Genomic DNA, 22,911 nt, shown 5'->3' with positions numbered 1-22,911 from the left:
ACAACCGTTTTCCCTTCTCCATCATTTTCATCTGCTTTAGAATTCACTGTCATGTGGGCAGGGCTTGGAAAGTCATTGTTTCTGCTTTGAAATACAAACAAAAAAACCAGCCACATCTGAAAACATCTCAGTTGTTCAGAAGGAAGCCACAATGTGAACAGGGATGCCTTGAACATCAGATGTGTTCTGCTAAATGCTGAAATGGGAAAAGGGGAAAGAGGGCATAGGAGCTCAGGTAATTATAGGAGCCAACTGGAGTCAAGTTCCATAGTTGGTAATATACATAATAAAACAGGTGATTGTAACTGATATTCACAGCCAAGATTTTCTTCCCTCTTTGTCTGATGTCTGATCTGCCACACCATGGGTTCAACAGCCAGAACTAGATAGCAGAAATTCTTTCCAGTTAAATGCTGGGAAGATCAAAGTCACTGATCTTCTCATTAACCAAAAACTTTGCTCCTTGACCATCATTTCCAACCCGCAACCGGTCAACTGAAGCTGATTCTGACCAGTTTCAACTAAGGTATTGTGTTTGTTACTGCAAATCAACTCCATTGCCAAGACTGCGCAATTCCAACTCTGTAATATTGTTGACTTCTAACCTGCCTTACTCTCATGTTACATCTAGGCATGACTGTTTTAGTGCTTTCCAGGCTGGCCTCTCATTTTTCATGCCAAATAAATCTGTGCGCATCCAAATCTCTGCTGTCCTAACCCAATTCACACAAAAGTTCAATTCACCCATTACCACTGTTTTCGCTAGGTTACAATGGGTCCCATCTAAGCAATACATGAATTTAAAGAGTCTCAACATTTTTTTCCAAGTTCATGGTCTTCTCTTTCCCATTTCCTGCAACCTACTCTATCCCAACAAGCCTTCATGATCTCTGCATTCTTCAGATTCTGGAACCTTGTGCATTCTCAATTTTAATTGTTTTAGCATTGGTGGCCATTTTTCTTCCAATCAAACTCTGGGTTATTTAGTAAATCACACCTAGTTATCAAACACAAGGTGGTTCAGCACATTTCCTGTTGTGGACAGTCAGAAGGATATGTTGTTTGACACAATCTGTCAGTTCTTCAGACATACAGCTTATGGACCTGGGGTCTCATTGGCACTGAAAGGTATATGCAATGGTACTCACTAGATAATGGCAGATTGCCTTTTTGATTTATGGCAGCATCTTGTTAGTGCAGAATATGACTAGTGCGTTTACTACAAAATAGCAGCATGAAATGGCTAGATTCACTTCTTGCTTAAATTGCTGAGACTCTCCTCTTACAGGGTTATCCAGAAATCAATTCAGTATCATCAAGCAGGCTTTCAGCTACGAGATAGTACTACATATATTCAGACACAGTTCCCTGATCTGCATAGGCTAAAAAGTTTCATTGAGAAACGGTTACGATAACTGCCAACCCTTGCTGCATTCCTCCTGGCAGTGCTTGAACAATCAGAATCTACTCGCCTGTTCTGAGGTAAATCAGCTAGCAAAGATTGACAGTTAACAGATACAGCTGCATCTTCATGCCAACAATGGTTCAACCAATCAGCACCCTCTTATCATGCAAAATAATTTGGTGTTCCCTTCAAGTGTGGTTTCTTGCACCCCAGTCTTGATGAATGCGAGATAAAAAGATTGATTTTGTGACTCTTTTTCGTAGTGTTTAATCACTGTGCTACTTAGCAATTACAAGTACAGGTCATTGTTGGAAGTTCTAAGATACTTAGCAATATGAGAGTGAACATGTTAACTTCGAGTAGATTAACTATAGTATGATGAGATGAGTATGATACTAAATTCAATTCACATATAAATACTTTAAAAAAAACTTCATGGTTATAAACAACAAATTTCATGCTATTAGTGGTACAGGAGTTAAAAAATTGTTTTTCTTTAAGCCAACTGAGTTAATTTTCACTCAACACCATTTCTACATACATTTACTGTACAAAGCAATTTCTGTGAAAATGAACTAGATTAAAACCAACACCTACATCAAATTACAACAAAATAAATAGCTTTTAGTGATTACAGAAACTCAGGAAAGAATCAATATTTCCAAATCAGATATACAGTGATATTGTATTGTTTCACGGCAGACCTATGATTACCTGTTGCTACTTGTTTATCAATTCTTTCAACCAGCCTTTGTTTTTCCTGTTTTACTTGATTTAACAAATCATTGAGAGTTTTGTTTTCTTCCACTTTACACTGTAACTCTTCTTGAAGTTTGGTGTTGTCAACATGTGTTGCAGTAAGTTCCTGGAACAGTATTATAATTTCACATTTAGAAAAACAATTTAAAACATAGCATTTGGCAAGAAAAATCAAGTATTTCATTGGAGCATTCATTAGACTGCTACAATGACAATGTGGAACATCCCCTTCTCAAATTAGTGTTAACATTCAGACGTGGCTTTATTGTAGCAATTCTCCCATGAAACAGATTTTAGCTGAAGAAAGTCCCAGCAGTTCATTAATACATACTTGTTGCATGATGACTTTGAAGAGAGGCAATTTTAGGATATCTGGTTGGCATGAATAAGTTGGACCAAAAGGTCTGTTTCTGTGCTGTGTAACTCTATGTCTCTGTGAATTATTCAGATTGAGGATACTGACAGGATGTCTGAGAATAAGGAGGCAGTCCAGTTCGCGGTGGGGGGGGGGGTTCCCAGCAACACTAATTTCTTTATAAGAACCTACATACAGCAGTGGAGGATTTAAACTACTGAATGAGAGGAGAGAAAATCTTGAATGTACAATTAGGGGATACACATTCAGGGAGTCACAAAATCAAACCTTGAAAGATAAAAGCAAACAGATTGGGGATTAAAAAGCAACATACTCTGGGGCAGATGGGAAAGGTTAGAAAAAGACAATGAGAATGAGAGTGAAGAAAAGCATAAGATAAATTAAAGAGGTATCACAGCTGCTTGTTAATCACTTCTGAATTCTGAAGTTTTTGAATCCAGAGAGCTGTATAACATGCATAGGTATGCACGTGCAAAACTAGTTAAGTTGACTATTGAACAAAAATGGCAATAGATATCCTTGTTACAGAATCCCCATGAAGCCAAGCATCTGGAAAAAAGGATAGATTTACACAAAGCTACAGCAGCCAACTTACAGAAAGGAACAGGTTGTTTTTTAAAGTTCATATTAGAGAGCCAGGTGAATCAAGACCCATTCTTTTGAAACAAGAATTATTGATTTAATTTTCATTATCGTAAGGGTTACTGTAATCATGGACAAGAAATATTACGTTGAGGGGTCAGTTGACTCAGTTGGTTGGATGGCTGGCATGTGATACAGTGATGCAGACAATACGTGGTCAGTTCCAGCTGAGGCAAACTTGCACCTTGGGTAATGCATGGTGACTTTCCGTTAAACTCATCACCAGGTGTATCTCTTGAAGGAGACAGAAGCCTATGGCAAATTTCACTCGCATTTAACATTACAACACTAAACAAAACCCAGCCAGTGGTAATGTCACTGATTAGTAACCAAAGGTTTAGACTGTGCTCTGGGGACATTTTGGAATTGAAATGAGATCAATTGGTTAAAATCTAAAATTAAAATTGTGGTAAAAAAGACTTCAGAGTTCTAATAACTATTTAGGGACTGAATGAATCAGCAAATTATAAATTATTACAAACAGAAATAACTGTCTGGAATAAACTGTTCAAAAATAAAGACAGCTATTACACAGAGACTCAAGCAATTAGTCATGTTTGCTGTGCTTACATAAACAAAACTGCTTTGATATTTACCTGATAAACTGGATGCTTCATTGCCACATGGACAACTGATTACCCTGAAGAATTTGAGGAGTTAATCACAAGAAAGCTTTGCCTTCAAGGGTAGTCTCAAGGCCAAATGTAACAAGAAATGAAGAAATTGTTTTTGATAAGGAAGCCAGGTGCAGACCTGCAGTAACTCGAATGAGAGTACTCTAAAGAAATCATCAAAGTATCAGCTCAGAGACTGAGGGATGAAAATGTGTGTAAGAATCAAACACCAGAACAAGTCAAGAGCAGAACTTCGAAGAACAACACTGCAGATGGTCTGAACCCTGGGGACTCCTCCCAAATGCAGATCACTGTTGGCTGAAGTGCTGGTCAGATTTCACCATAATCGGTTAATAGTTAAATTGGGTTGCAGGCTTATACTTGCTTACTTGGAGGATCTAATATATGGTTGCTACATGCAATAAAGTTTGAATTGTTATTTCAGAGTTTGATTGTCTGTGAGGCTTCTTACAAAGTAGCCAACTTAAAGGTAAGGGGTAGTCGGAACATCTGATGCTAGAGAATCTGAGATAACAAGGTGTAGAGCTGGATGAACACAGCAGGCCAAGCAGCATCAGAGGAGCAGGAAAGGTGACGTTTCGGGTTTGGACCCTTCTTCAGAAAAGGAGGGTCCAGGCCTGAAACGTCAGCTTTTCTGCTGACGTTGTGACTATAGTTAGATTTTTGTGAACTAATAAAAATATTTGACCAAGTACACATTGAAATATGTCATTTTATCAGTTCAGTCACCACTGATGTCGTAAATAAGGTATTATTAGCCAGCACATTTGCTATACAACTATCAATGATGACTTTGCCCACTCCAAGTTAATTATACTCCAGTCTGTATGTTCAGCATGTTGGTGTACCTGGTTTCTCCAATAATTGGTTTCAGAAGATTGACAAGTTCATATCAGCAAAATCTTCTGTGCGGACTCAACAGGCTGAATGGCCTGTTTCCACACTGTAAGAGTTTCTACGATTTTCAGATAACTGTCTAACTCCCTTCTGAAAGCTTTAACTGAACTTGTTTCCATCTAACCCTCAGGCAGTGTGTATTCCAGAACCTAATCACAAGATACATGGAAAGGATTTTCCTCATGTCCCTTCCGCTTCTTTCACAAGAAATGTAAATCTGTGCCCTCTTGCTATTGATCTTTTCACGAGTGGGAATTTGTCACTCTCCACTTCGTTGAAACACATTGTGAATTTGAATGCCTCTATCAAATCTCCTCTAAGTCTTGTTTTTACTAAGGAAAATGGTCTTAATGTCTCCAATCTATTTTCACAAAGAAGTTCCCCATCACTGGAGCCATTCAATCTTTTCTGCATACTCCAGAATGTTTTCAAGTACAATATTCAGCCAATTCAAATGATACAATCCAAGCATTTAGCCAATTCAGAATCCAAGATTCTCCCCAACTCCAAAAATAATATGGGCTAATAAATGAAGAAAATGACTTACTTTGGTCAGTCTAGCAATCGTTTCTTCAAATCCTTCCAGTTCTTTGTGCTGCTTCTGGATTTCATCCTGCAAGGATAAAGGTAGATTACTTAATTCTTAGTGATGTCATTCTTCACGCTCCATTGCAAATTGGACAATTTCATCTTGTTTGTTAACCGATGGTGAAAGACCAAGTCTCCAAACTGAACAAATGAGTTTGAGAGCATGGTGAGAATGTTGAGGTTTCTCACACCAAAGGTTAAATAAAGGAAGGGGAGACCAAAATCTGGAGATGACTGTAACGGTTAGTGTGAAGGTATTAGCAATTAATTTATGACTGAAGTAACGGGAGGGCATGCAAATTATGATTCTGGATTTGATGCATTAGATGACAGTGGCTTAGTAGTTGGAGACAGAGGGTGGTGGTAGAAGTATGTTAGTGTGACAATGGCCAGTGTCCAGTTCCATACCATGGGGGTCAGTGTTGGGTCTTTCATTGTTTTGAAATCCTTATGAGAATGTGGGTGAATGATAAGTAAGCTTGCAGATGACACAAAGATTGGTTGAGTAACTTACAGCGAGGAAGAAGGTCTTGGGTTACAGGAGGATAAAGACAGATTTGTCTGATCAGTAGAAAATGGAATTTAACCCTAAAAATGTGAGGTAATGCACTTTAGAAGAAGCAACAAGATGAGGGAGTACTCAATGAAAGGCAACACACTAGAAAGCTCAGAGGAACAGAGGGATCATGGGGTGTCCACAGATTCCTGTAGGCAGTAGGGCAGGTTAGTAGGTTAATTAAGGAGGCATAGAGGTCACTTGCCTTTATCAGTCATGGTATAGATTATCAGAGAATGGAAGTTGCATTGGAGCTGTACAAAACATTGGTTGAGCCATAGCTGGAGCACCATGTGCAATTCTGGACACTACACTACAGGAAGGATGTGAATGCACTGGAGTGGCGCACAGGATAGTCACCGGCATGTTGCCTATGTTGGAACAGTTATGAAGAGAGGTTGAATAGCCTCAGATTGCTTTCTTTGGAGCAGCGATGGCTGATAGGTGACCAGTCTGAGGTGTATAAAATCAGAGGGGCATGGAGAGGCTGGATAGAAAACAGCTGTTCCCCTTTAGTTGAAGGATCAATAACAAGAAGCCTTATTTTTATGGTGAAGTGTAGAGTTTATCGGGGATTTCAGGAGGAATATTTTCACTCCTATGTCGGCAGGAACCTGGAATGCACTGCCTTGGAGAGTGATTGAGGCAGCAATCCTTACAACTTTTAAAAGTACATGGATGAACACTTGAAATGTCATAACACTCAAGGCTATGGGCCAAGTGCTGGACAGTTGGATTAATGTAGATAGGTGAGCAGAGAGTAAATGGGCCAAAAGCTTCTTCTGTGCTGTTACAGAAATAGAGATCAATAGGTGAACAAAACAGGATGAAGGGTCTAGGCCCGAAACGTCAGCTTTTGTGCTCCTGAGATGCTGCTTGGCCTGCTGTGTTCATCCAGCCTCACGTTTTATTATCTTGGAATTCTCCAGCATCTGCAGTTCCCATTATCTAGGATACAGGAAGTTGATTTTTGGGAGGAGTTTGTAAAGGGTAAGCCAGGAAGACATTGTGAAGTTGAATCTAAAAGCAGTGAAAAATTTTCAGTCAGTGGAAATAATAGGGTGGAGTTTGCAATTGCCATGGTGGTCAAAACAAAGTAATTATGGAGTTAACACAAAATCTGGAGCTTGAAACTTAGTTCTAGATTGAGCAGATCATTTAGACAGTGCAGTGTCTATTTCAGAATGGACATGGAGCCTTGGAGATTGTAATCAGTTTTGAAAGTGCTATGTTTTAGGTGATAGCAGAATGCAACGGCTAATGTTCAAACTGAGGAAGTTTTCATCTGTAACTTGGTGTTAGACAGGCAGTTAAATTGTGGAGACAAATAATAGAGTATGTTCAGTACAGAACTAACAGGTGTTTTAATTTCAATGTGCAAATGAGAAAAGTGAGACCAAGGATGAAACTTTGCAGCCTTCTGAAGATATCTATATGATGGGAGAAGAAGTCATTGCGAGAGATCCAATAGCTGAGCATGGTTGAGCATTAATGGTGCTTTACACAAAGGAGAAACTCAGTTAAGTGATTGTAATAGGAATCGTGGTCGAAAGGAGCACAGTATGATATTTATGGAAGGTAGCGTATGGGGAGTTGTGTATGTATGAAGTGGTTGGGTTTGCAGTCAAGGATGAGCTTCTTGAGCAAATATATGGTGCTTGAGCAAAAAAAAAAATCATGTCTAAGTACTGGAAGAAAAAAATGGATGAGTGATAAGGAATTGGTTCTGGAGGGACTATGAGAAAAAGAGTACCTAATACAGCGTAGGTGCTCAAATGGAGTCCATGAGAAGCTCTCAAAATATAAAAAGGGTTGACTAATAGACCCATCAATATTTGAGTTGAGACAAGATGTCCTCTTAATCAAAGAAGACTGTCCAGTAATTTAGTCAAAACCTTGAATGCCTCTAAGTTTGTGTGGTCTTTTGGGTAAACTTGGAGAGACAAAGAGAGAATCAAACCAGTCTATGTTTAGTGGTGGTAGTTGCTGTTTGGACACTGCACAAAGGGAGACATTGGTCAAAGGGGATGTTGGTGCATTTACACTTTTGCTTAGTTCATAAAACAGCTGACAATAGGTTGGCTACAGCCGTTGCACTACAGCTGAAAAATGGGACAAGTGATTATATGCCTTTGTAGTCAATGTATACAATTGCTGAATGCTAAACAGGTACGTATTACGACTTTGGAATTCTAAGAGTAAATTCACAAGAGTGAGAAAGTTGTAACTGAGTCATTGTTTGCTGCACCAATGGACATTAGAGCTGAGTCCTCATGAATCGTTCTTATCTGATCATACAGAGAATCACGTGAAATAACTTATATTCCTGCTTTGCACATTCCCTCATGTTCTCCAACAATCTGTTCTTAGCCCCTCCTATTTTTCAGCTTGATTAAATCATCCAGAAAGCTGGCAACAATTTCCACATGTTCTCTTTGTGACTGAAGCTCTGTACAGCTGCAACATGACTTGCCAATTCTTATATGCCATGCCCCAACCGATGAAGGCAAGCATGCCATATGCCTTCTTGACCTTTTCCACTTGTTATGTTGCCACTTTCAGCGAACTGTGGGCCTACACGTCTAGATCATTTGTATATTGATTCTACTAAAGGTTCTACTATCTGCTGTATACTTCCCTCTTGCATTAGATTTTCCAAAATGTATCACCTCGCCATGGTCCGGATTAAACTTCGTCTGCCATTTCTCCTGCCAAATCTCTAGGCTATCTATATCCTGCTGTATCCTCCGGCAAATCCTCCTCACCATCTGCAGTTTCCACAATCTTTGTGTCATCCACAAATTTACTAATCAGGCCACCTACATTCTCCTCCAAATCATTTATAATTACAAACAACAGGGGTCCCAGCATTGGACCCAATAGAATACCTCTGGTCACAGATCTCCAGTCAGAAAAACACCCCTCCACTATGACTCTCTGTCTTCTATGACTAAACCAGTTCAGTATCGACCTCTCCAGCTCACTACAGATCCCATGCAACTTCAGTTTGTATCAGCCTGTGACAGGACAATCTGGGTAGAGAAATTATTGGAGAAGATTCTTATGGATGAGACTTACTCACATTTGAAAAAAATATGGACTTAGTGGTAATAGGCAGTACAGGTTTTTTTGCAGTGAAGGTCAGGCCTCACAAACTTGATTAAAATTTTTCAGGATGTGACAAAGATGATTGATGAGGTCAGGGTGGTCGATGTTGTGTAATTGAGCTTTAGCAAGGCCTTTGACAAGCCTATTACAACAACATCGACCACCCTGCCCTCATCAATCATCTTCGTCACACCTTCAAAAATTTCAATCAAGTTTGTGAGACCCAACCTTCACAGCACAAAACTATGCTGCCTATCACTAGTGGTCCATATTTTTCCCAAATATGAGTAAATCTTATCCCTAAGAATCTTCTCCAATAATTTCTTTACCACTGACATAAAGCCATTGGTCTTTAATTTCCTAGATTGTCCTACTGCACTTCTTAAACAAAGGAACAATGTTGGCTACCATGTTTGAGACCTTGCCTGTGGCTAAAGAGGTTACAAAGGTTTTGTACAAGACCCCAGCAATTTCCTCACCTGTGTCCCTTAGCATTCTGGAATAGATCCCATCAGGCGCTGTGGACTTGTCTACCTTAATGCTTTTTAAAACACCAGTACTTCTTACTTTTGTATACTGACATGCTCCAGAATATCAACATTCTCCTCCTGAGACTCACCATCTATCAATATCGTTCTCCTTCGTGAATACCGACCCAAAGTATTCATTGAGGACCTTCCCCACTTCCTCTGGCTCCATGTATAAATTTCCTCTTCTGTCCTTGACTGGACCTACACTTAGCTAACCTCTTGATCCTAATATATGCATAAAATGCCTTAGGATTTTCCTTAATCCTAAGGAAATGCCAAAGACATTTCATGGCCCCTTTTAGGCCTTCTAATTCCTTATATGCCTTCTCCTACCAGAGGCTGAACTAGACTTTGGCGCTAAACCTGACCCTGAAATTAGCTTCCAATCACATATCTGCACATCTCAATTTCCATCTCTGAAAAACCAACCAACTCTGCTTATATCTCTTACCTGCTGTTGAAACCTCTAAACTCCAAAGGTGTCTTTGTCACCTCTAAACTCAACTACTCTCAGTGCAGCCTCTCAAGTTCTACCCTCTGTAGACTTGGTTGATCCTGAACTCTTCTGCTAAGCTTTGAAGTCCTGCTCAGCTGTCAACCCCTTTGATCTCTGGTTTGGTTCCTGGTTAAGATTTGTGTTGAAAATGTGCATCCTTGTTTTTATGTGCTCCATGGGCTCATTCTCTCTATGCCGTTAGCTCCTCCAACCTCACAAAGCTCCAAGATTTCTGAACTCTTTGAATTTTCACTTTTTGAGCATCTTAATTGTCACTGTATTTGTGACTGTGCCTTCAGCTACCTAGATCCTAAGCTTTGTTTGCGACTCTCAAACTAACCATCCCATTCTCTGCCCTCAGCTGAGACACTTATTAGAACGTTGACTTAGCTTTTGATCTTTAATATATAATATACTGTATATATAGAATAGAATCCCTACAGTGTGGAAACAGGCCATTTGGCTCAACAGGACCACACTGACTCACTGAAGAGCTCAGACCCATCCTCCTACCCTTTCCTGGTAACCCTACATTTCCCATGGCTAATGCACCTAACCGACACATTCCTGAACACTAGGGGGCAATTTAGTACAACCAATCCACGTAATCTTTGGGCTGTGGGAGGAAACTGGAGCACCTGGCAGAAACCCACGCAGACACGGGCAGAATGTGCCGACTCTACACAGGCAGTTGAACCTGGGTCCCTGGTGCTGTGAGACAGCAGTGCTAACTACTGAGCCACCATGCCGCCCCAACTTAACATCTCCTCATATAGCTCAGTGATTACTAATTTATTTGATAACACTTTTGTGAAAGCATTTTTTTGTTTTGAGCCTTTTTGCTGACTAAATGTGCTATATAATTCTGGTTAAATAAAATTTAGTGCATTAAATTAAGGTATCATCAATTGTAGGACAATTATAAAACAGTACGCAAGATTAAAGATAAAATTTCCTCTTGCAATTTTAGATGTCTTAAACAAGACAATGTTATAGCTTTCTCACTAAACAAACTTCAGATGGTAATTTGACTTTTATGTACTTAATACCAGAAGTAAACAGAATTAATTTGTGGGATTAGTCATAATTGAACTGTATTTAAAAAGCTTTTTTGTATTTTCATCTTCTTAATGACAGAGAAATCTGACTTACAACCCTGAACTTAGCTAAATGTTCGCGGAGTTCTTCTATTTCTCTACACTGCCTCTTGGTTTCATTCTGGAAAATAAGTAATAAATCCTTGTGAATATTTGTAAACAATGAGTATACCAATAGACATTGTTTTGTAAAATAGCAGACAACTAGAGATCTGTCACATTATATAATAGTGAAATGTAATACCCTGACCTAAAATCAAGCATGATAAACAGCTCATTGCTTACCCAACTTTGATTATCAAAAATGATTAATGTTCTCAACTGTGCATATCTGCCTTGCAACAAACTCTGTTTATCTCTTTGATTGCTGATCTCTTTACCAAAACTTACTCAGTATTTATATGTTTTGTACCACACATATTGTCAATCTTCAAATATTTCCTCCCTTTTCTCTTTCCATTTGTGTGGCTATACCATCAGTATCAATGGAAATCTAAGTCCATTGACTCCTGTAACTACATTCATTTCACTTCCTCCCACGGTTTCCTGCAGGACCCTGTTTCACCATCTCAGTCAAATCTGCTTTGACCTTGAAACTTTACACATAAATGTTTCCAATACTTCTTCCTTTTACTCCAACTGAGAATTCCTATTTGGTGTGTCTGACAAGATTTTTGGTTATGCTATTCTGCTTCCAACAATTCCACTCTCACCCTTCCAAACACTCGATGGGTTACAAAATTACCTATAGCAGGCTCTACGTTCAATAGATCCTTTGGTATTTCTCCAATTTCCAGCATGACACTACCACGAGAAACATCTTTACCTAGATCAAATTAACTACACTGGTTCAATAAGGGAGCTCATCACCACTTTCTCAAGGGTAATTAGAAGTGACTCACAAATGATGGCCCCTTGCCAAAGGCTCTCATATCCTAAGGAAAAAATCAAAAAGGGATAATTACATCTATTAACGGACAAGAGAGCATCCAATGCAGAAAACTCTTTTTTTCTGTAAATAATAATGCTCAATAGCCTCTCTGGAAGCCTGTTGATCACTCTTATCTCAAGAATTTGCTCAAATCTATCCTGAATCAATGTTCTGCTGTGACTTCATGTAATACTTTCATAAGTTTTTCTTAAGGTTTTTCCACATAATCCTTTTGCATTCTTTTTACTATTAGGTACAACTCTAAACTTGCCTCTCAGCTATTTTTCAGTCTGAAAAGGTATAAGTTACTCTGGGTCATTCATCATTCATAGCAAAACAAGTCACCCACCACCTTAGATCAAAACAAAATACACTTGCATGCTCGCATATTCCGCTTGTGCTGAATGATGCAAAGACCCCAAGTTAAAGAAATAATCATTGGCCCAGGCCAGCACATTTGTTCTTCTATTCTTTCATTGAGATGAGGTCAAAGTAGCAAGTTAGAACTTATATTAAAACTGCATACTAAATATTTCCCAGTCAGCTTCCAGCTGATATTTGAAAAAGGCTACCACATAGCATGTTTTTCCACATGTCTCCTAAATGTAAATGTGTTCATTTGGCTCATGCATTCTGGACCTCAGTTTGTTTACTAATAAATCTGCCCAGGCAATTAGTTGGCAGTTTGAAAGAAGCTCCATAACTTCTGTATTTAGAATGTTAATTTCATATGCCATCACGTGATGCAGAGGATGTTTTAGACGAAGATCTGTTGCCTAACTTGTATGGTCTTTATTTGTAAAATGATGGACATCTTCCACATAGCATGATCCCTTGCAAACATCTCAATAGCGTATCCCCTGTCAATCTGAAGGTTTGCGGGTCAGGTGGATTTTCCATGCTAAGTTAAATACAGTGTCCAGGGAGTTGGATTAGCCATGAGAAATGCAGGGTTACAGGGATGGGTTAGAGAGGTAGGCCCTATTGGGAGGGTGGAATGTTATGCTTCTACACTGTAGAAATTCTATATCTGTTAGAATGTACATTTTTTTTCGGAGGAAATTGACAGATTAATAGTTTTAGTTTGGCTTCAAACTGATTTAATAATACTGGAGTTTTGCAAGATATGGAAATAAATCTTTTATAGCACAACCTTTGACAGCACGAAATTTTCGTACAGCACATGGTTTCTGCTAAACCAATAAAATTTATTATTCAGGTCATGAAGACCACCTTGCAGTATATATCTTGGCTAGTATCATTTGTGGGTGGATTTTTATGTTTCAATTTAGACCTCAATACACACAATATTTATTTATGTCAGTCTGAATTTTTTTTTTTTAGGAACAGTTACCCTTGTACAGATCTTTCTATATGAATTCAAATGGATAGTCAGAGACTTTTTCCCAGGGCGGAAATGACTATTACGAGGGGTCACAATTTTAAGATGACTGGAGGAAGGTATAGGGGAATGTCAGAGGTAGGGTCTTCGCGCAGAGAGTGGTGGGCGTGTGGAATGCGCTGCCGGCAGTGGTAGTGGGGTCAGATACTTTAGAGACTTATAAGCGACTCTTGGATAGGCAGCATGGAGAATATTAAAATGTAGGGTATGCAGGGTAAATTGATCTTAGTAGGATAATAGGTTGGCACAACATTGTGGGCTGAAGGGCCTGTACTGTGCTGTACTGTTCTATGTTCTATTGAAAAAGAAAACAACTATGGTGTATTAATTAATAATAACAAAGCAGTAAACGCATGACTTTTGAGCTTCCAGATACAATGCTTTAGTACCTTCGCTTCTTGAATTTCTTTATCAGCAATCTCTAGTGCAATTTCTTTGTCTCTTTCCAACTGCTGTGCCAAATGGTCAATCTCATTCAATTCATTGCACAAGTGTTCATTTTTCGTGCTTAGATTTACAACCTCATTTGCTGCATCACTTTTTTTCTCCATAAGTTCTTTCAACTGCTTCTCCAGATCGCAGTTAGTTCGCTGAAGATATTCAACCTGCAATTATTTTTTGAGAGGGAAAACGATCCTGATATTGTCATGTATGACATGCCATTTCAAAATATGACTGCAAGGTTAAATTAACAAAAGATTAATGAACAAAAGTGTTATACTACAAATTCTATTATCCCCAAAGCCGTGTAGCTACAATTACTATATTGATTGGGTTACAATAACTTCAACTATATGAGCTACTTCTTCTTATACATGTTGTTGTCTTGTGACAAAGACATCAAATATTTGGACATTAATTGATCTCTAACCTAAATACTTCATGTCTGTCTGGCAAATTTGATCCTTAAATCAAAAACAATTAATCGTCTCAATATTCGTATTCACAATGGCCTTTCATTTGTTCTGAGACGGCAAACTTACACTTAAAACCTTAGATAACACGCTATGAAGCTGGATGAACACAGCAGGCCAAGCAGCATCAGAGCAGCAGGAAAGTTAGACATTTTGGGTCGAGACCCTTCTTCAGAAATTTTACATTTGCTTAATCTTCTGTGTGAGACACACAATTTTTAATTAAGATTTACTAACTGTTTTAAATTGTGTACTTTCTCAAGTTACAATTGAAGACATTTCGGTTCAACAGCACCTGATAAACATCTCTCAACTATTCCCATCATTTGCAATAATTTCCACTGCCCCCCCCACCAGATTCTTAATTGTACAGTTTGAAAGACACACTGCAACTTCTGTTTTTCCCTGGTGAATGAACCATCAGCACTAGGAATGAGTGGAAGGATTACCCTAGCTATTGTGTATTCCTAAACAAAGTCAGGGGACAAACTTATTCACCAGCTCCAGAAACATCTTCAGGGCCACTCTGTATCAGTCGTACAGAGTGGTGATCAACAGAGATAAGACCAATGCTTTCATCCCTAAAGATGTGGATTTACTGGGGAAAGGGCTTTTGCTGATCTTATAAAAGCTGAAAGGCAAGTACAGCACTTTACCTCTCTCAAACGTTTCTTCATTCATTCGCGGGCTGAACGTGTTGCTAGCCAGGCAGCATTTATTGCCCATCCTTACTGCCCAGTGGGCAGTTAAGAGCCAACTACATTGCTATAGGTCTGGAGTCACATGTAGGCCAGACCAGGTAAGGATGGCAGTTTCCTTCCCTAAAGGATATTAGTGAACCAGATGGGTTTTTCCTCTGACAATTAGCAATGGACTCATGGTCATCATTAGATTCTTAATTCCAGATATTTATTGAATTCAATTTCCACCATCTGCCATGCCGAGATTTGAACCCAGGTCCCCAAAATATTATCTGGGTCTCTGGATTAACAGTCCAGCGATAATACCACTAGGCCATTGCCTCCCCTGACAAACGTAAGAGCATTTTCCTCTTATTCATTCTCCTCAACCAGCAGCCACTCCTTTTTCTTCTATCATATCCTACCACGCAGAATTACAAAGGCAAGCGGCAACTTCTGTCTTCCTCTGTCCAAACATGCTCACTTCCTCTTTTGTTCTCTTTATATCATCCAGAAATCTCTAGCCATGAACACGCCAAGGATTCCACATAAGCAGCAGTGGCCATCCCATCGACTTGCAGAAGTCCTGGTCATAATTTTCAACTCTTCCCAGTCACAGGTGATGTGCCAGAGGCCTGCTAATTTTGTCCTTTTATTTAAAAAGTGACAAAGCTTTAGACCAGGAAATTACAGGCTAATTACAGGCCTCAGTAATGGAAAAGTTACTATAAATAATTCTGAGGGACAGAATATATCTGTACTTGGGGGATAGTCAACATGGATTTGTTAAACGAAGGCTGTGTTTAACAATTTTGAGAGGCCTTTCTGAGGAGGTAGTCCGAGTGTAGATGAGAATAATACATTTGATGTAGTTTATAGGGACATTAGAAAGATTTTAGATAAGTATCCTCATGATAGACTGAACAAGAAGTAAGACTCCATGGGATCCAAGGAAAAGTGGCATATTAGATTCAAAATGGCTGACAGGCAGGAAGCAGATGGTGATGGTGGAAGGATGTTTCTGTGATGAGAAGTGGTTCCAGTGGGGCTCTGCAGCACTCAGAACTGTATACAATTCTGATGTGGCCACCACTGGAGTACTGCATGCTATTCTGGTCACTATATAATAGGAATGAAGTGTTTGCAATTGAGTGAGTATAGAGGAGATTTACGACGAGTCTGCTTGGGCTGAAGGGATTGAGATACGAGATAATCTATGGTTGGTGTTGTCTTCCTTAGAGCAACCAACGTTGAAAAGGGGCCTGAAAGAGATGTTTTGGGTTATTGAAAGGCCCCTTTTTCCATTATTAGAGAGGTCAGTAAACAGGAGGCACAGACCTAAGGTAAGAAGTAAAAGACTAACAGGGGAGTTGAGGAGGACTTCTGCATGCAGAGGGTGATGTGGAAAGGTGATTGTTTCAACACTCTTGTGACATTTAAGTATTGTTTAAATATTAATATGTGCTGCTACAGCCTCCAGGGCTATGGGCCAAAAGCTGCAAAATGAAATTAGTGTAGTCAGATCTTTGTTGACCAATGTGGATACAATGGGCCAAATGTTTGCTTTCTATGTTGTAAATGTGATTTTCTATTAGGTGACCATATTAAAAGAGTACTTGGATTAGCTCACCTGCTTTTAAGAAAAGAAGTAGATTTGATCACTTAGGTGAAAAATAAACAGAATACAATTACTTTTGCTACTAAATGTGGGGAGTTGGTAGCATAGAGATAATGCTATTGGACTAGCAATTCTAAAACCCAGACTAATGTTCTGGGGCATGAGTTCTCAGCATTTAAATACATTGCTAAATCTAGGATTAAAAAATTCATCTCAGAAATGATAATAATGAAAATATAATTGATTGTCTCAGAAACTAAAGTTGTTCCTGGGAAGGAAATCTGCTTTCTTTACATGGTCTGGCGTACGTGTAATCCAGGTTCACAGAAGTGGTGTGGCTGACTCTCAACAGCCTTCTTAAAAACAGCCTTGTTAAGATACTCAGTTCAAGAACAATTTGGGGTGATCTTGCATGATCTTGTGCTTATTGTTTTCTATTGGCAAATGAAATTAGCTATTTTGCAGAATACTTGAAAGCAAAACATGTGTAACGAATATGGATCTGGACAAGCAAAGTCAGCCACTGATTCAAATCCCTAAGCTCTATCATGTTTCAGGTGAGGTGGGAGGTAATGTACTGCTCAGCCCTGGTGATCAGTGTCATCAAACTGTTTAATACACATGCGTACTGCAGACTGGAAGATGTGATTGAAAGCAGCAATTTCACATCTACTGGCAAAATATGTCTTCCTGGTCCAGAAGGCAGCAGGTCCTATTGCAGGATGTTCCAACCTGGAGGAACACATCTTCCTGAGCTCTTCTCTTATGGCTCATGTCCTGTATTATCTGTGCATTGGGTATTCTATTCAGATAAAGTACAGAAAGCATACTGCAGCTGATGAAGCAATAAAGTGGTAGTGCAACAAGTGCAAAATACTTAGGAGAACCGGTTGATTTCAGATCTTATATTCCCAAAGCTTTATAATATGTTGATTTTCTTTACCTTAATTTCTAGGTCTTTGTTAATATTGATTGCTATGACCTAATCAAAAAACAGTAGTGTAGTTTGTGACTAGCAGGATTGTAGCAGGCAAAGAAAAAGGATATAGTTCTTCTTTTCTCTATTACAAGAAAGTAGTAAGCTAAAAATTAGAAGTTCTCCTGCAAAATCAAACATCAACACGATCCAATGGTTTACTTACTGGCAACTTATTCTGCACTAACAACTGAACATTACTGTTTCTGAGACATTAACCCAATCAGGTCTGTCACAATGTTTTGGTTAAAATAAAATCCAGCTCACAATAGCATAACTTAAAATATATTAACAAATATGCTAACTTCCCGTGGAGAATGCCAGCTTCAAATCCAAGGGTGCATGATTAAAACTAACTGTAGAAAGGAAATCATAGGGAATGAAGTGATAGTTTTGAGCCTTCCTACTCCAGAGGAGTTTCATAACATGTCTGTGCAAGTCAATTAAAAAATATCTACAACTGTTAATATAATTACCTCCCAACTGCAATTTCAGAATTGCAGAAGTCAGAATTAATATCAGACATTTAGTCACTGTGGTTATCAAATACACCTCATATTGTAATCTTCTGATGTCCAAGTAAGAAACAGCACTTTTCCATTTTTTTCAAATTAGAGGATCAAAGTTACTTTCCTCAGCAATGTGGCACACTCTTGATCACAGATGAAGGTCAATACAAACACTGGCTACAACAAACAGATTAGTCAATTACCTGTTATTTCAGAAATCCCCCAAGAAATGTACCTTAAAGGTTTTTTTGTCCTAGTAATGGATTACTTATGCATTAATATCACAAACAAGTAATATTAACTCGCACCTGTAGGTTTAAGTGTGCTATAAGACGCTCATTACTTTTGCTTTTAGCTTCTAGAGAGATAACATCATGAGGACGACCACCTTCCAGAGTCCGGTTCAAGCGTTCTATTTCCTCATCTCTTACTTCAATCTGTAAAAGAATGGTCATTGTGAAAAGGAGGGAAGTGATTAGAATGAAAGTAAGTATTTTATGTATCAAAGCATCTGTATCAATGCATGGAAGAATAATGGATTGAAGGAGTCAACATGATGGTCTCTGGAAACTTATATCTCTGCCATACCCAAATGATAAAAACTAATCATGCACTGAGGTTGAAGTTAACATGCAAACTCTGAATACAAATGAACTGAACTAAAGACTCTTAATAAAGATTGATTGATTGACTTATTGTCATGTGTACCTAAGTACAGTCAAAAGCTTTGTTATAAGAAGTACAGGCAAATCAGAGTAAGCAAGGATGTACAGATCAAAAATAACAGTGTGGAGCTGAAGGAACATGGCAGGCCGGGCAGCTTCAGAGGAACAGGAAAGCCGATGTTTCGGAAGGGTCCCGACCGAAAATGTCAGCTTTCCTGCTCCTGTGACGCTTCCTCCAGCTCCACACTGTTATCTCAGACTCTAGCATTAGCAGTTCTCACTTCCTCTGCACAGATCAGAAGATCTCAAAAAAAAACATATACAGAGGCATACAGATTACATTGCATGGAGCATGCACCACGTGAGATTAACGTTAATAAGATCAGCATTATTTGAAGTTAGAGAGTCCATTCATCAGTCTAATAATGGCTGAGAAGATCCTGTTCCTGAACCTGCTTGTGCATGTGTTCAAGCTTAAGTATCTTCTGCCTGATGGAAGAGGTTGTAGGAGGTCATTAGCAGGGTGCGATGGATCTCTGATGATGTTGGCAGCCTTTCTGCAGCAGTGAGCCATGTAAATGGAGTCCATTGATGGAAGGTTGGCTATTGTGATGGTCTGGGCTGTGCATACCACCTTCTGGAGTTTCTCATGGTTCTGAGTAGAGCAGTTACCGTACCAGGCCATTATGCACCCGGACAGTATGCTTTCAATGGTGCATCTGTAGAAGTTGGTGAGGGTCCTTATGGATGTACCAAATTTCCTGGTAATGCCTTCTTGAACATTGCATCTACATAAAAAGTCCAGGCCAGGTTGCTGGTTATCATCACTCCAAGGAACTTGATGCTCTTCATCTTCTCAACCTCAACTCCTTTGATGTAGGTGGGGTGTGTTCTCTTCCTTTCCTTCTGTTCTTCAGCTGTGCCAACATTGAGAGAGAGATTGTTCTCACTGCACAATGTCACCAAGCCCTCTATCTCCCTTTTGTACTTTGACTCATTGTTTTCAGATATCCATCTTACTACAAGATACACAGCTTTTTCAACAGTCCTTGGAAATATACTATACAATACACCAAGATGAACAAATAATGCTATATAACAAAATATTAAATATGGTAAGTATGTTGACACCAACATCCCGCTAAGGTGAGTGACTGTCTGGCTGTGCTTTGATTTAAAGGGACCACACAGTACAAGCTGATAGCACAGAGAAATGAGAGGAAACATTGTCACAATTCTCAGAATTTTCAACACTGGTGAGAGAGTCTCGTGATAATAGGATGCTTTTACAAAGCTTAAATCATAATTAAATCCATTTTAAAAAGTGATACAAGTGTTACATAAATTAAAACGCTTTCTGTTGAAAATCTATTTGACCATTATCACTGTTAAATTTTAATATGACACTTCAATGTTGTGACAAATATTGGTAGTTATTTTGATTCATTAATTAGAAATCAAGTGAAGGCACATTTTCAGACATCCTGTCAAGCATGAACTTCTTTTCCAAAATGTAAATAGGAAATAAGTTGCTAATGAATTTATGAAGCAGACAGAATGAGCTGCTCAAAAGACAATTATGCATTCCTTCTTCATAGAACATATGAGAGTGGAAGTAGGTAGATTGGGCGTGGAAAGAAATGCTGGCTTACTTCAACATACAAAATTCATAAGTTCCTGAAGGGCAACTGAATATTCAGTGCATCTTATGATATTTTTCAAAAAGTAACATTTTTTGTATTAATTTAAAATAATTAACACAGCAAATGTGAAACGAAAGGTAATAACATTAAAAAGAAATTCACGTTTATATATTGTATCATATTCTTCACATAAGGAAACTTGTACTGTGGTCAACCTACAAAATGGGAATTTTATTGGAAACCCAGGTCTGCTCAGTAGAAACCCACTCTCAGAGTTTCTGGTAAATCTTCTAAATCTAGAAATTATTTTCCAAATGCAAGACTCTACATGGTGCAAGCTGCTTGAGTGTTATTGGAGCCGTACCCATCTAGGTAAACAGAGTATACAATTACACTCTTGACTTGAGCCTTATAAATGATTGGAAGATTTCGGGTTTTCAAGAAGCGAGTCATTTGCTGCAGAATTGCTAGCCTCTGACTAATTCTTGGAACAACAGTATCAATTTTTTATTTGAAGACAGACAATATGTTTTTTTCTTAAATTTAAATTTAGTTTCACCTTGTCACTGACATATTGGAAGAATCAGCTTTGGAACTGACCACACAACCGTCCTTTGAGGAACCAAAATGCTGAGTTAAGTAACCACGGATGTACTACAGACAGCTTTTTGTTTTATTATTGGTGAGCTAACAAATAGCTGATTGGCCTGTAGCTCTTAGACTTTCATCTCACACCTTAGCACCCACACCACCAAATATCAATGTTTTTATGAGTTCCTTTCAAACTCACAGTCTCTACCATCTATAAGGTCAAAGGTAGAAGGAGCATGCGAACACGACCAGCTACAAGTTCCGCTCCAAGCCACACATCATTCTGACTGGAACTGTATCACATTCCTTCACTCTGCTGAATCAAAATCCTGGTACCCTCTTTCCTAAAAGCATTGTATGGGTGTCTATCACGAAGGCTGCAGAGGTTGAAGAAAGAAGCTGACTGCCATGCTCTCCATGAGAATCAGAATGGGTAATACATCTGGCTGAACCAGCAAAGCCTACTTTCCGTGAACAAATAACATGTTGTGAAAACTGCATTAGCATCACCAAAGCCCCCACCAGCAACATCCTGGGAATTCACAATTAATTAGAATCTTAACTGGACCAGTCATACTAATACTGTGGTACCAAGAACTAGTCAGAGGCTGGCAATTCTGCAGCAATGGCTCGCTTCTTGAAAACCCAAAATCTCCCAATCATTTATAACGCTCAAGTCAAGATGTGATATTATACTCTCTGTTTACCTAGATGGGTATGGCTCCAATAACACTCAAGCAGCTGGGCACCATCCAGAGTAAAACAGCTTGCTTGACTAGCACCCAACGTAACATCTTCAACATTTACTCTCAAGTTGTAGTGTGCACAATCTATAAGCTGAATAGCAGTGATTTGCTAACATTTCATTTACAGAACCTCCAATACTGGTAGCCCGGATGTGGAGGTGCTTGAGTTGGATTGGGGTAGACAAAGTCAGAGGTGGCGCATCACCAGGTTTTAGTCCAACTGGGTTATTTGGAATCACAAGCTTTTGCAGCTCTGCTCCTTGGTCAAATGAAGTCTTTCTGTGTTGATATGAACAATCTTCTTGGAGATCCTCTCCACTTTGAGCTGGCAGTTTGTGGTGTCGATGGTAGCCACGACGTGAAAGTGCCGATTTTGAACTGAGGTGGACAAAGTCAGAAGTCAGATGACACCCAGATTATAGTCCAACGGGTTTGTTTGAAACCACAAGCTTTTGGAGCACTGATCTTCACCTAAAAAAGCAGAAGCACTCTGAAAGCTTGATTTCAAATAAACCTGTTGGAGTATAACTTGGTGTCATCTGACTTCTGTTAAAGTCTTACCCACTCAATGTTCAAAGTCAGCATAAACATAGGAACACAAGAACCTGCAAGTCCACTCCAATCATGTTACAACATAAAGAAAGACAACTGAACTAGCTCACCATTTCTACCTCTATAGTCACAACACCGTAAAATTAAATGATTGAAAACTCCTAAATAGTCACTCTCACGGTTCTGAACCAAACTTTTGAACAACCAGTCACAGACTTTGCAAATAATTAATTTCCAGACACCAACTTTATATCTTAAATAAAAGACTTAACTGATATTTAGATACATAATAACTTTAGCGAAGAGAATTAACATCATAGTCAGGTGATTAATGCTTGTCCTTTCAACCCAAAACATGTTTTCTGCTCTCCATTCACAAAAAAGACAGATAAACAAATACAGCTGATGGATAAATAAAAGAAAATAACAAACGGGCCAGATTACTTAAGTGGCTTTCATGATGCATTGTTTCAAAAGTATAAGTGTAAGGACTCCTCGGCTGCTTTCCTGAAACATTGATTGGGGTCACATTCTCAGTTCACCCGGGCAAAGGCAGCAATATTTTTGACTCACCTTTCTAATCTGTGGATTTCCA

General features: G+C 38.9%; 1 protein-coding gene across 1 annotated transcript in view; it reads right to left on the bottom strand.

The window, feature by feature from the left end:
• cep135 (centrosomal protein 135) overlaps window positions 1-22,911 on the bottom strand; it is a 149,480-nt gene that overhangs the window by 70,327 nt on the left and 56,242 nt on the right. Inside the window, exons 7-10 of the mRNA XM_048545685.2 lie at window positions 18,428-18,556; window positions 13,812-14,027; window positions 5,262-5,327; window positions 2,120-2,270 (exon numbers count right to left, since the gene is read on the bottom strand). Coding sequence (XP_048401642.2) covers window positions 2,120-2,270; window positions 5,262-5,327; window positions 13,812-14,027; window positions 18,428-18,556 — 562 coding nt within the window. The remainder of the gene's footprint in view (window positions 1-2,119; window positions 2,271-5,261; window positions 5,328-13,811; window positions 14,028-18,427; window positions 18,557-22,911) is intronic.

Source organism: Stegostoma tigrinum, chromosome 1 (genome assembly GCF_030684315.1).
Source record: "Stegostoma tigrinum isolate sSteTig4 chromosome 1, sSteTig4.hap1, whole genome shotgun sequence".
Lineage (NCBI taxonomy): Eukaryota > Metazoa > Chordata > Chondrichthyes > Orectolobiformes > Stegostomatidae > Stegostoma > Stegostoma tigrinum.
This window is presented reverse-complemented; position numbering and strand designations above follow the sequence as displayed.